The 15,709-nt window shown below is 37.8% G+C and overlaps 1 protein-coding gene across 2 annotated transcripts in view; it reads right to left on the reverse strand.

The window, feature by feature from the left end:
• Positions 1-7,083, reverse strand: part of LOC101822643 (transmembrane serine protease 11A) — a 44,907-nt gene extending 37,824 nt beyond the window's left edge. The window contains exon 1 of one of the 2 annotated variants that reach the window (XM_040747291.1): positions 6,921-7,083. In XM_040747291.1, the coding sequence (XP_040603225.1) occupies positions 6,921-6,937 (17 nt within the window). In that variant the 5' untranslated portion in view covers positions 6,938-7,083. The remainder of the gene's footprint in view (positions 1-6,920) is intronic. The other variant, XM_040747290.1, reaches the window with a different exon arrangement.
• Between the last annotated feature and the right edge of the window lie 8,626 nt (positions 7,084-15,709).

Genomic DNA, 15,709 nt, shown 5'->3' on the forward strand with positions numbered 1-15,709 from the left:
GTTCTCATGAAACCACTTTTTTGAACTGTTGGTTACGGTTACACTATGCGATGTAAAAAGAGATTGTTGCCAAGTTTCCCATTCCACATGTCTACTTAAGTAAGTAAGCAAAGGCAACAAATATATTTTTAAGGAGCCAACACCTGGAACTGAAGAGATGGCTCCCTGGTTTGGAATGCTTACTGCTCATTCAGAGGAGCCAAGCTCAATTCCCAGCATCTACATGGTGGCTCACAGCAACCCATAAGTCCAGCTCCAGGGAATCTAGCTCCCTCATGACTTCCACAGGCCTCTCTCTCCTTGCCTGGAACCTTCATGGGTAGAAAATTCCTACAGAACCTAAATGTTCCCCTTTGAGCATTAGATAAAAGAAATCCTCAGCCACTCACTACAGGGAAAAGGCAAGGAACATATAACTGTCTACTGATCAATCCTTTAATATCTTTTAGAATCGTCATTTAATATAAAAATTATAGAATACAAGCTATTATTTGGAAAGTGTACTTTACAGGGTCATGTAGTACCATGTGTGACCTGTAGACACTCTTGTCACTAGAATTACTTATAGTACTTTTCAGAGTATTTTACTCTGATGGAGAAACAATTTACCCAGCCCCAGTAACTTGAGTATGAGTTAGGACCTCATTTCTTTTAGAAACATATATTTCTGTTTCTAATTGATGATGTGTGGTTGTGTGCGTATAAGGCCTGTGTTGTGATATTTCACTGTATGTACAGAATGGGCAATTATCAAACCAAGATTGCTACATATCTATCACTAGATGTTTTATCATTTTGTGCTAGGGATATCCAGAACCTTCTCTACAAGCTAGTTTGCAATTCTACAAGCTAATAGTTAATTCATATTAGTCTTAATTCTTTTTACTAGCCTATAGAATATTAGACGTTATTTCTTCCACTCATTTGTGTAATATTATCTGTTAGGTGTTCTCTCTCAAAGGGTCTAGACTGTCTTTGGCTTCTATGAACCAGAACATTCTTTTGGGAGAGAGAATTGTTTTTTTAAGATACTGGTTTTTACTTGTCAAGAAAGGTTTCCCAATGACAAAAATGAATGATTTGTGAGATTTGAGCTGCATGGAGATAAATGCTTCCCTGAAATGAGGTAGCAACTCTTTTCCTGGACAAAAGACATAATGAACTTGCCTTTCTGTGCTGTCAAATGATAATTTCAGATTTTAATTCACGTGCATGTGTGTGTGTGTGTGGGCGCGCGCACTCAAGCTCACAAACAGAAAAGGAATTGGCTGTTCTCTACTACTATATGTGTTATGACTTTGAGTCCAGACCTTTCACTGTGCCATGAGCTGGGCAGCTGGCAACCCTCAGGAATTCTCCTCTTTCCAAGGCATCCTCCTATGGTGGGTCACATGTGGTCATAACTGCACCTAACTCTTTTTCATGAGTCCTGAGGAGTTTTACTTAAGTCCTTATGCTTGTGATGAAAGTGTTCTTACATTTTCAAAACTCATAGTTTAATTCCTGATAGCTGATGTAGACATATATCTTATCCAAAATTACAATATCATGTGGGTAGTAAATAAGTCATACGCAGCACTGAGGCATTTCTCAAGCATGTTCCCAAGTAGTAAGAAGAAAGGAGGCCTCTCATAAAAATATATATTTGGTAATGAAAATAAAAACAATTTAGTAAATGTTGAATAGCATCTTCCTTTCTGAGCTTTCAGCTATTCTAAAAGAAGAGAATGAAAATGGGAAGCATGGCCCATTTTCCCATCAGTTTTCTACACGCCCTGGCCATTGACACACTCATAGTGCATCACACCACTTAAATCTTACATACTGAAAAGTAATAAACTAGTGAAATGAAGAATCTCCATACCTACTTTTCATCAATATCTGTTGCACTGTTTCTTGGGCCCTCCTGTTTATCAGAAGGGACAGAAGATATGGTTGTGGGTATGTTCTCACTAGTGTAAGGCTTCATTAACAACAGGAGAAACCAAAAGACCTATCTTCTTGTACTTCTTTCCTATCTGTCCCCCAGAGCTGGTGGCCATGATGTTGAGGCAAGAAGGAGAAAACTATGTAAAATATTACTGTGCACTGAGAATAAATGACATTTTTCTGTGGGGAATGACAATGGAATTCAGGCTGCGCTGAGTTCAGGGAGCGGAGAAGGAAACTGGGAATTCAGGAGAGACTTCAGTTTCTCAATGTGTTTGCCCTGGTCCCAGGGACGCAGACTGGAAACCAAAACCAGTGTTTAAGAGGGCTTAGCTGTGAGAAGACCGACACTAACAAAGGAGGATGTCAGGCACTCGAGAACATCTTTTCCTGGCCTCCATTGATGTCCGCCATGAAGTAAGTAACTTATAGATGGGGCCATTATTAGTCAATTTGTTGTTATTATAATTACATACTATAGAAGTCAGCCATTTCACAAAAAAACTGCATTTTATTATGAGGATTTTGCAAGGAATTTTGGTACCAGGAGCATTTGGGGTTTTTAATTATCTTGGAGTTGCCCCAAAGACTTTTACACAAATAGACATTAGAAAGTACAGGATATTTTCAGTACAAATTAATCAATTATAAAAATACTTAGTACCATGGTTCAATTGACACAAGAAAATCGGGATATTTAATGTGTGCAGTATTAATAGGACAATAAAGAATTAAACAAGCAGGCTAAACAAAGCTTTATGCAATGTTCTCTATGTTACCCAAAATATAGGTAGTACTTAATGTTCCAATGTAGTGTTTTATGTGTTTGTGTGTATGCATGCCCACACTTAGTCTTGACACATTTTTCAACTTCTTCCATTAAAGCGTATGAGAATTTTGGATTGTAGGTTAAGATTCAGGCTGGAATTACCATCCATGTACTAAGAATGAATTATATTTATGTAAATACCTGTGTCACAGCATCCTGCAACACAAATAGATCCTAAAAATTACTTCTAAGAAGTTAACCATTCATAGCAATATATTCTATTCTTCATTTTTTTTGTTTTTTTATCTATTAACTTTTCCATTCAGTTACATATCCACTCATTCACTTGCAGATGTTATCTATAACCTTTTCTTGAGACTTTATTGTGTCAAGACTTCATCATGCTGAGTTTGTGGGGGGAGTAAGGACGAATATGACATAGACTCTAAGTTCAGGGAATCATGTTAAAACCTTTTCTGTAACTGTTGAGATAAAGTCTCACTATGTTACTCAGACTGACTTTGGGCATACACATTCCTCTGCCTCAGTTCTCTAGGTGCTGACATTATAGAAGTATGCTACCACACCCAGATTCATGGTACAACTTTTAAGATCTGTGATATTAAAAATAATATAGTACTGCCAACTTTTTTCTGCAAATATTTAAAATATGAAAATAATAGATTTTCATTTTGTCAACAAATATGAAAGTTAAACACTGAAAAATGTTCTCCAATTCTCCCTCTGTATGGAACAACCCTCTATAAGCATTTTATAAGGAAATACTGTGTCTAGGATAAGAAATACTTGTGTGTTGACCTTATCAACTTCAGTTTTCTGTCCCCTTTTGAGTAATGGCATGGAGGGAGCAAATGAAGGTCTCTAGCATGTACTGGGTCCTACTCTGGTCTGATGGTTTTCATATAGATCAATGATTCTCATACTGTGATTTGCAACCTGTTGGTGTTGGAATGACCATTTCACAGGGTCACATATCAGATATCCTGCATATAGGGTTTTCATATAGGGTCACAACCTTTTGGGGGTGGAACGATCTTTTCACAGTGGTCACATATCTATTATCTTGCACTTCAGATATTTAAATTGTGATTCATAACTGTAACAAAATTGCAGTATGAAGTAGCAATGAAAGCAGTTTTATGGTTGTAGGTTACCACAACATTCGGGGATGTATTAAAGGGTCTTAGAACTAGGAAGGTTGAGAAGCACTGATATAGATGATCGCATGCACTTGCTGCTGCAGCTTGGTGAGAGCAACCTTAGTGTACCATTTCACTAGTAAAGTCAAAACCAAGGGAAGGAAAGGCCTTGTCTGTGTAGTTTCAAAGCTGCCCATTTGCAGCCAGACCATCTTAATACCAAATGTGGAAGCCCAAGATAGAAGAGTATTCCAGGTTTTCTTACTGGATGTACCATTAGTATGCCTATTTCTGGCCACTGCCAAGGATTTTCAGACATATTAATGAGTGTGTCAGATGGAGTAATTGTGATTTGAGGCAAAGTTTTCTTCTCATGTAAACAGGGTGATTACAGAGGTTTGTTTTCACCAGGATTGTGATGAATAAATTATCTAATAAGTACTGCGATTCAAACTGATGCATCTTTAATAAATAGGCAATAATTATAATACATATGAACAAATTGCCATCTGATGTGGAATTATGTACTGCTCTGATAATAAATTCATACAATCTTGACTCCTAACTGTTATATACATATATCTCCAGTCTTCATTTTTTATTAGAAATATTATTCCCTATATTCCAGATAATCAGGAGATGAGAGCATAGCTAAGACAACCATTTACTGGTCACTTTTTAAATCTCAATTACACAAATATTCACTTCAATCTACTGACTGTAGACATACTGGATAGTGATAAGACCATAAATACTTCACAAAAATTTAGTATTAGAAAACACAAAATATTACAATCTAAAAAATTGTTAAATAGGGGAAAATCAGGACACCCTTTCAATTGATTTTGGGCTATGCCACTAAATCCAGGTCCTAGCTTATCTTGTCATTAATTTGTAGTGTTGGGCTCGTTACTTCCTCTACCTATAAAACTGTGTTGCTGACAGAACTAAATCACAGACCTGTGAGGATAACATAAGGTAAAAGGTGCAGAAGGCACATTATAAGACCATGGCTTTTCTGGAAACAAAATATAATATTCAATTGATGATTTTTAAAGTGAGTGAAATCCCTCAATCAATAAAGATTTTGAAAGAGTAGGGACATGGCCATTCTTATAGGGAAACCTAAATAGAGAGCTCTGCAATATGCTATTTGTTGCACTAAAATCAACCCAAGAACAATGATGGGATGACAGACCCCACACAGGAGACATCCAGGTTCATGACAGCACAAACAGCAGGCACACCAATCAAAAGGTATGCTCCCACAGTGTGTTTCTTGTTAACGAGGAAATAAGAATCACAATAGTGAGCAGAACAGTAGAGTACACTTTAGAACAAGTGTGGATGAGACAGGATATCTATTGCCAAAATTATTAAACAACTTGGTGTCCTCAGTCCTTATGCGTGCCTGTTAGCAGGATTGGCTATCTCTTGCAAATCTTCCATTTTTGGGGTAGTTGCCCTGAATTTAACTTAAAGGAGCCATTGCCACCCAGGGTTTCCTACTGTCTCCATTTTTTATTAGTGATATGTCACTGATGTCTAAAATAGCGACAATTGAGCGTTATTGTTGCTCCTGTTAATTTATGTCCCCGAACTGTAAAAATGTGTAGGTACATAACTGTTCACTAGAAAAGAAAAATTTTGGTGCTTATGCGTAGAAAATTTGATAATTCTAATAGAAAGATTGGGAATGTAAGATTTTGCTTTACAATGTCTTAATGTCTATAAACATTGGGTATATATTTTCTAATTCAACGAATTTGAACAAATAAGCAAAAGATTAGCACAAATGTCCATGTTCATTTGCTTTTTTCATTTGTTCAGTAGATATCTGTAATGGTGACTATGTGTGAAACATGGATAACCCCCCTAAATGCGTCAGAGATCAGAGTTGCTGTGTGGTTTCTTTCGAAAGCACTGATCCAAATGAGTATTGGGGGTGGGGGGAAGTTGGCAAGATGTCCAGTAAAGTTCACTGACTTAGCAGGCTGTCTAGGATCAAATTCTCATGTCTGACATTCCCAGGATGGTGCCTTCTACCTACAGAGGTAGAAATTTACAAGGTGAATATGCTAATGCTGTCTAGAATCAAATTCTCATGTCTGACATTCCCAGGATGGTGCCTTCTGCCTAGAAAGGTAGAAATTAACAAGGTGAATATGCTAATTCATGAATAGGTCTGTATGATATATGGTTTAGGACTGAGGAATTGTATCATTGACAGTCCTGGAAACCTGGAGAAGTGTCCTAACTTCTGTGTCTTCAGAGTTTTCTTGTTAGGATAGGTATTAATGACACCCACTCTACAAACAGCAGGCTAGACAAGCTCTTAAATTAAGCAACATATGTGAAAGTAATATTATCATCCTAGGTGTTAAAATCATTATTTGAGATATATATAGTTATATCAAAGTAGCTTTTTCTCTCTTTGAATGTGGCAAAGCTTATTTTAAAACTGTTTTTTTCATTTTTCCTTGCTATTTAATAGGAGAAGTTGTAGAAAGCACTCTATCACCAATCTTGATGTCCTGTTAGCTCGGTTTCTCCCAAGATATAGGGTTCTCTACAGTAGACCGGGAGTCTCAAGCTCATGACTTCCTAACCTCCCTCACTCCACAAGAACCAGCACCAAGTACCAGGAGGAAAATCTGAAGGAATTGCCTAAATACTGCTGGGTTGCTGCTGTGAGGATTACTTTAAAACTAATGATCACCCCACCACCAACACCAACACCACCAACTCCCCAGCACTTGGTTCAGAATCAACCAGGACAACGTGTGATTGTCTTTTCCATTGCTGTCCCAATTACTAACTATTGAACTTGGCAATATGAAACAATAATGCTGATGATTTTTACACAAAACACTGCTTTTCAAACACAGACATTACTTAATCCAGTCCACTTCAAAAATTCCAGAAATCTCTCAGTCTTAAATGACATTTGAATCTCTTAAGTATCTCTCCCGAGCCATGTTCTGACAGGGGAATCTGTCCCACTGACACACAACACACCACAGCATAGGAGCAGGACCCAAAGGAAACAAAACTGAACTTACCGATGCAGATACATCATGAATGGGAGGAAGGGATCGTGCAGGTATCAGCCTCTGAACTGGACTTTCCAATCAAATCTATGACATGCCTACATATATTAGACATCTACTACTGGAAGAAATAAGGAAACAAATGACAAGTAGTTGAAATGAAACGAGTTTGACAAGTCTGAACACTGAAGCCTCAGCCCACAGGACAGCTTGGAGAAAGCAGGCAGAGAAAACATACTCCCAACAGGAAAGAAATGGTTCAGGTTCTTTCTTACTTTCTTCCTTTCTTTCTTTCTTCCTTCCTTTCTTCCTTTCTTCTTTCTTTCTTTCATTCTTTTGTGTTAACTACCTTTGTTAAAAAAGAAAGTAGTTCTATGGATTTAAGTGAGAAATATATTAGAAATGAGCTAGGATTAAGAATTAAAGAAGATTAATGGTAGGCATGTGAATATCTTAGAGAGAGCAGCATAAAAGTGATCAGTAAGAAATAATCATGCAGTGCTGTTTAAAAAACACTCACTTCAATCTCCAGGATACAGTGAATTTATCACAACACTAATAGATCATAAAAGACACATTGTTAAAATGATTACTACACTAATAATTTATTTTAAATGTCTATCATTAGAATAGAGGCAAATAATTGAATGTTAAATGAGATTTTTTAATTGGCCTAATGTAATAAACAGTAATATGTGCATTGGCATTTGCCAGAATTGGAAAGCCTAAAAAGAAGAAATAAAGTCTCTCATTTAGTCAGACAACACATGTGCATGCATGTTCATTGTTCACATTAGTACCTCAGAAACAAAACCAAAGCCTTCATCTCTTTCCTGTTGTACTCTTTTGATGAAAGGTAATCTAGACAAATTCATTTTTCTGTACATTCACTACCTGCATTCTAGAACAGAGAGTGTGCAGTGTGCTCCAGTTTCTTCACACAGCCACTCTGTACCCCCGGGGTGGACACTTTCTCCCTCCTGGTTGGCATTTGCACACTCCTTTTTCCTTTTAGTCCTTCAATCACTCCTTCATCCTTACTAAGTTTCCTCCATCCTTACTCCGTCTGTGGCTACCTTACCAACTTATTACAAATGTGACAAGTTAGAGAGAAAACTAAGTGTGTATGATATATGTGTGAAAATGCCACAATGAAGCCAATTACTTAGAACACTAACTAAAAATTAATATCAATGTTTTACATATAAAAAGTATCAACTTACTCTTTCATCATTATGGATGGCATACATCGCAAACCAAGATATCAACAACCCTGTGCTCTCTCTGGGTGAGTTTAGGGAAGATGCATTTCTTGTGTGTGTGTGTGTGTGTGTGTGTGTGTGTGTGTGTGTGTGTGTGTTTTAATTGAGACATTGAGTGTTGAATCAATAACTTCACACATGCAAGGCTATTGCTCTACTAGTGAGCTATGTACTAAGCCTGCTTGATTTTCAAACATTTTAAGACAGGATCTTGTTGAAGCTCCCAGGCTGCCCTTGAGTAGGCACTGTAGCCCAAGCAGGCATTAGACTTTGAATCTTTCTGCTTTAGTTCCCAGATGGGGGGAATTACAGGTTTGTACCCTCAGGCTTGGCCTCTGTTTGCATCTTTCAGTGCTGATACACCAGGTACCCCTTGGCTTGTGTTTGGTAACTCCAGTTTCTGCCTGTCGCCTTTCATGACAGTCTCCTCTGCATCTCCTTTTTTTCTCTTTCTTTTAGTTTTAAATGTTATTAAATAAATATATATAAAAACGTAAAACTTACTATATAAGCCACTCTTAAGCATGTAATTCTCTGAAATAAGCACTTATTCACATCCACAGTATCTTGCAAACATCAAACTATCCATTTCCTGAGCTTTGTCCTCTTCCCAAATTGACACTCTGGATCTTCTCAGCACTAAACCCCCATTCCTCCTCAACTCCAGCACTCAGAAACTACTATTCTACTATAGCACTATATAATTATTAATTTTAATTAGTTAGTAATAATTAATCAACCAATTAATTATAATTAGTGTGACCTTACTACTCGTATTGCCTCACTGAGGTGGAGTCCTGTATGCCTCACCATGATGGACTAATTTCACTTAGTATAAAATTCTCAAGGTACATCTATGCTATAGTGCATGCCAGAACTTACTTTTAAGGCTGAGTAATATTACTTGGGGTATGTAATATTTTCTCATGATTTGCTTGCTGGTTCACTGCTCAGTCTGTTGCATTATGTCTATTTTTTTTCTGCTGTAACAATTCTTCTGTGAACATGAGTATAAAAACCTCTCTTTGAGTATCCATTGAGTTGCTGAAGTGTATGACAATTTGTGTTTAATTTTTGGAGAAATCAACTAGTTGGCTCTGATGCAAAGATGTTTTAAATTTTGATGGAGTCTAACTTATATATTTGTTCTTTTGTTGTCAGTCATTTTCGATAGATGCCAAAACATACACTGCCCAATCCAAAGTCATAAAGTTTGTCAACTACATTTTTTCCTAATATTTGTATCTTTTAGCTCCTGCCTTAAAGCCTTTCATCCCATTAGAATGATTTTTGTGTGTGTGGTGTAAGTTAAGTGGTAGAACTTCATTATTTTGCATGTGGATATCGAGATTTTACAATTAATTCTGTTTGTTGAAAATATTATATCCTTTACTCATTGGTTTGTTCCTGTTCTCATTCATTAGTTCATCTGTCTGTCTGCCTGCCTGCCTGAGTGTCTGTCTGTCTGCCTGCCTGTCTGTCTTCTAGTACTAAATTCTTTAGATGGAATATTTTATGTAGTTCTGGATGTCCTGGAACTCATTATGTAGAACAGGTTATCCTCAAACTCTTAGAGATATATCTGCTTCTGTCTCTGGAGCACTGAGATTAGAGACTTGTACTAATATGCCTGGGTTGCAATCCTTTAAAAAATATATATTATTTATATATATTTAAAATTTTTAAAGGTGTGTGTGTGGGTGTGTGTGTGTGAATGCAGTGCCTACTACTGAAGTTATAAGAGAACATCAGATCCCCCAGACCTGACGTTACAGAGGGCTGTGAGCTATCTCAAGATGCTCATGATGAAATTCAGGTTCTCTGCAAGAGCCATGAGGCTTCTAACTGCTGAGTCATCTCTGCAGCTCCAACACTACACTCTTGATTAGCTTTGCCACAAGTTTCAAGATCCAGAAGTATGAATCCCCTACCTTTGCTTTAGAAAGACGTTTGGAGTAATCAGGATTCTTTGAAATTCTGTATAAATGTTGGTATGAATTCTGCCCAAAAGTCATTGAGATGCTTAGAAGTCATTGTCTAATAATCCTTATGTCTATTCTTCTGGAATTGTTCTGTTAATCACTGTTTTTTCCCTGTGAATGAACCACATGTTCTTATTTTCTCATTGAAGAATAGACATGAAATCAAACTACCCCCTTCCCACATTTGTCATTGTTGCTTTTTGTTGTTTGTATGTTTACAGATTTCATCAAAGTATTTTTGCAAATACTATATTCTTTGCCATGGATGGTCTCTAAAGTCCTGGTTTCTTTAGTTTATCAATGAACAGATTTCTTTAAGTGCACAGAACCTAGCTATGTGACAAAAGAAACAAAATACCCTCCTAGATCTTTTAAAATTGGCTCTAGGAAGATGAATGCCTTCAACAGCCAGAGAACTTGCATCTCTTCCTGAAGAGTTTACTTGATCTCATGTATCCTATTACTTTTCATAATTTTGAGCAATCTCAAAATTATCTTTTCTACTTATATAAGATTCTAAACTATTTTTTCTTACTCATATTAATGTGGGTCATAAACAAAAAAAGTCCTCTTGGAACAATAAATTAGAACTGTTAGCATTCCTTTAATGGTAGTGATTGTGTAGCTGGGCCACTGTTCTAACAGTCTTATTCTGAAACTAAATCCATAGATCACACTGAAGCAGGTTTTGCTCAAGTAGGCAGGGCGCACTAAAATCCTACTTACTCAGCATTCTGAAATCTCCTAAGTGATGGTGGCCGTGAAAGCTTTTGTCCTTGAAACTTCAGGAGAAGCCTGTTTGCCCTGTTCAATGTATAAGCAAGAATATGGCCTGATAATGATGTAAAAATACTATCTGCATATCTCCTATACTGTTCACATTTTAAATAAACAAAAAAGATGTACATGTGTTAATGTATTAAAGTTGCCACTTAGTATAATTAGTAGCAAGTATTTGTTATAAATAGTAAAGACTTTTTAAATTAAAAGATTACTGTGTAAAACCTTTGTTTCAGTTGCTACAACATTGAGAGATGAAATCTGATTGCTTATTTTGGGGAGTTCAAGGTAATTCCTTTGGGTTTATTCTAACAACCTTGGGAAGTTTGTCCAAGTTGAAGAAATCTCTCTCCTTCCTGAAACATGTAAACACATAGGCAGACCATTGTTCTGGTGAAGAAAATGTACTGAGAGAGAGAGTTTGAAGTTTAGTACATGATACAGAATGGAAAAGGTTTTTCGGCCATAGTTCATGCATTTGGCTGAAAAGTATTGTCTGCTGTACTACGGAAGGTGAAAGGTCTACTTCTTCCCAACTTGTCTGCTGGGTTCAACTTGATGCTTTACTCTGCATTTAATCCCATTTCTCTTAGAAGTAAGTCATTGACAGTTTCATCAGCAAGAACCTTGGGAAACTTCCTGGTGCTTCTGAGTTTAGGGTCAACTTTTGTGGATGAATAGTGCTGTCAGCTTGGTGGAATCTAAAATCACCTTCCAGATGAGCCCATGGGCATGTCTGGGGATATTATCTTGACTGCATTCATTGAGGTGAGGAGACCTGCCCACTGTGTATGTGGACAATCCCTGGCTAGGATCCTAGACCATGTAAATTGTAGGGAGTCTTTCTCTACCATCCACACTTTATCCCATCATTTGTATACTATAACCAGCCTTTACCTTCAGAAAGATCTCTGAAGCTAATCTCCTTTGTTTACCTTTCTCCCCAACCATGTCCAGTAACAATTTGTAACCAACCCCACTAAATGATGACAAACACCCATAACCCATTGAATGACCAAAACCCACCTAGTCCACCTCCTGGGAATGTCAGCATCGTGTTCTCTAGACTGCTTCCTGGTGTCTGGGAGTGATGGCATATTTGGGGTACCCTGAGAAAATTAAGATAATGTTCATGTCCTTGGAAAGCTAGCTGTTATCCAGTCTCTGTGTGATGGGAAAATTTAGCATTTATCTGAGGTCTGGCTGGAGTAGTCTGTGAGCCTGGATCATCTCAGCCAACATTCTTGAAGTTATTTTGGATGCAGAACTCCAAGAAAACTGCAACAGAGGCATTCTGAGAAGCTGGATCATCTGGGCCACCTACTTTCATTGGTGTCTGGTCCCCTTGCTCTGAAAACACACAAACATTTGAAGGTAACACACACATACACATACACACACACACACACACATATATCTGCATTAACACAAGTATGGAATGTACAGTATGCACACAAGTTATTAAAGGATAATCTTTTTTTGTTCTGTGTTTGAGCAGGTAAAAGGCATCTGTCAACTTTATAAGTCTGTTTGGACTATATAGTCAAACTGCTCTATGAATTTCTATCTATGCCATATGAAAGGATGGTGTGTAATATTTAAATCATTAGAACTCTGTAGCCAACAAGATTTATTATGTCTCATCTCATTTCTGATCTCTTCCCATGCAGGGGAATCAGCTTACACATCACCTGTGCTGTAGTCTTTCTTGGTTTCTCCACCATGTTTTAGCCAAGATACTCAGGGAGTCTTCCCTCAGTCCGGGTCCAATCTGATCTCTGCTGACCTGCAATAATCCTCAGCTTGTTGTTTCCCATGGAAAGAAAAGTATAATCTACTCCCAACATAATACATTTTTTACTTCCACTTTGAATTTAAGACAATTTTTAAGATATGAAGGTTGGAGCCGGGCGTTGGTGGCGCACGCCTTTAATCCCAGCACTCGGGAGGCAGAGGCAGGCGGATCTCTGTGAGTTCAAGGCCAACCTGGTCTACAAAGTGAGTTCCAGGACAGCCTCCAAAGCTACAGAGAAACCCTGTCTCGAAAAACCAAAAAAAAAGATATGAAGGTTGGTTTAATTTAGCAGTTTCCATAATCCAATGTCTCTTAGCAGTCATTGTTAGCTCATCAGGGATCAAAATGCTTAAAGTCAACAGGATACCATATAGGATCCAGACTCTCTGTATATTTTCCATCTTTACTTGGTTTATCCTTTTTTATTATTTTATTTTCTCTTTGAAGACTTTACCTTATTTATAAACTTAATTTTTTTCAATGACTGTCTACACCATTTTTTTTTAAACCAACGCCCATTTTTCAAATACACTGTAACCTATTTAGAGGTGTTTTTTCCATCTGGATCTGTTTTTAACTGAGCATCTGAAGTGTTTTCTGACCACATGAGACAAATCTTAAACTGCTATGTCAGCTACTGATTCAGCTCAGTTTAGAGCATGGCAGCTCACTCCAGCTTGCAGGCAGTCTCTGTACACCATGCCAACCTGAGAGACCTCGGCCACCAGGAAGCCACACCAGGAAGCTACATTTGACTCCTCGTTCTGAACCATTTATTTTTGCTTTCTCTGACCTTATGTGGACATACATGGCCAGACATTGGATGCTATATGAGTGAGACTTTCTCTGTCCTACCAGCCATCTCCTAAGTCATGACATGGGTACTTATTATTAAATTAAGAAAGCTTGGCCTATAGCTTAGGCTTGTTCCTAACTAGCTCTTATAACTTACATTAACCCACTCATATTAGTCTACATTCCATTTATGCTAATCTACATTCTATCATGTGGAATTGCCTTTCTTCCATCTCATACCTCCTGTTTCCTCTCAGTGTCCCCTGGCATCTCTTATGTACCTAGATTCTCCTCTTCCTTTCTCTCCCCAGAAATTCCACCTATACCTCCTACCTAGTTGTTGGTCATTCAGCTCTTTATCAGAAGGCGCCTTGGCAGAGACACATCCTCACAGTACACAAATATTCTGCACCAGTAAATAAAGGGTACCCAGAACCAGCATGCATTTACTGCCTTCTGCTCCTGATTATGGATGCAATGTAAGCAGCTGATTCATGCTCCTGATGTGTTAACATCCCTGTTGTACCAGCTGTACTTTGAACGGTGAACTAAAATAAACTCTTTCTCTTGTAGGTGGCTTTGGTCACCGATATTTCATCTGAATAACCGAAAGGAATCTCAGACAAAAAGTGATTTTAAAAATCAGGCTATTTTGATAAACCCAACTAAGTGGTTCTTAGGTCATTAAAAATGGTTCTGTGGCTGAATGCGGAAGTATTTAAAACTCTCAGCTAGTACATTTCTTAAATACAAGAAGCAGAGCTCAAGGGTCCATTCAGGCGGGATCTTGGAAGGAAAAAAATTCTTAGAGATCCATAGGTAGTGGAGGCCTAGCTCATGAGCTTTCAGATGGGAACAAGAGCTCCATCCACAGCTTGTCCAGTCATGTATTTTAACCAAGAATCTGCTTTCATTATGCTGATATCCTAAAGAATTAAATGAGGCTCAATTTGAAGATGATGGATTATTATTGTTGTTGCTTTTGGCAGAAGGCATCTCAAGACAGGATCACATTTAGCCTGATGTGACAAGGCACTGTACTTGTTAAAGAGATCATCCTTAACGGAGAGAAATACCCTATGCTGTATTGAGAGAATAGAAAGACTGTCCTCAGGGCAAAGTTCTCCACAGTTGAGGCCCCATCTTGTGAAGAGCCGAATTTATTTTAAAAGCCTATATATGTTATATATGTATTTTATGTAAGTTTATAAAATAAAGTTTCCTTTTGGTTTATGCAGATCCTATGATGCATAACAATTTCCAAACCAGCAAGACAGACCCAGTGGTAGCATAGAGGCAGTTTTATCTTAGGGATAGCCAAAAACTGTCTCATTGGACTTAAAACCCACTCAGTAAGAAGGGGGTTCAAGTTGGGTACTGTAAACTTAGCCAACTACCTTCAGGTAGAGAGATCACAGTAGGGGAAATTAGTACCATTTTCCTAAATCAATATAGTTTCTCATTGCATTATAAACACTTATTCTTATAGCCATAAATAAGTGCAACCCTCTCTACTTCTATTACTTAGGGTTTCTATTGCTATGATAAGAAACAACCAAAAGTAACACACAGAATAAAGGGTTTGTTTCATGTTATAGCTTGTCAGTCCATCACTGAGGGAAGCCTGGGCAGGCCCTCAAGGTTGCATAGGAGTAGAGGCCACAGAAGATGTTTACTGGCTTGTTTCCCTTGTCTTGCTCAGCCTGCTTTCTTTCAGTACCTAGGATCTCATAGTCCCAGCCAAGGAGGGGTACTACCCAGTTACTTAGGCCCTCCTATATCAAATCAAGAAAATGCACCACAGGCCAATCTAGTAGGGATATCTTTTTATAATTGAAGTTCTCTACTTCAATTATACTTGTGTCATGTTGACATAAAGCTAATCAGGACATACTTTACTAGGCAAACTTGCTTTTGTAGCAGACATGGGGCTTCCATGAAGAGGTGCAACTAGTTAAAATGCAGAAAATAAGGAGAATAAATGACTAGGGTTTCCACATACAAAACTGTGCTGTATATGCAACAATACAATCCCTACACCTACATTTCAGGCAGCACCCCAGAAATGAGGACAGATACAAATATCCTAAAAGTCAGAGGGCAAGAATACCTGATGAGAGCTAGCTGATTTCTAGATACAACAGGGAAGCCGCACCAGTGAAATTGCATCATATTGTTGTTTAAACA

Source organism: Mesocricetus auratus, unplaced genomic scaffold (assembly GCF_017639785.1).
Source record: "Mesocricetus auratus isolate SY011 unplaced genomic scaffold, BCM_Maur_2.0 Super-Scaffold_100006, whole genome shotgun sequence".
Taxonomy (NCBI): domain Eukaryota; kingdom Metazoa; phylum Chordata; class Mammalia; order Rodentia; family Cricetidae; genus Mesocricetus; species Mesocricetus auratus.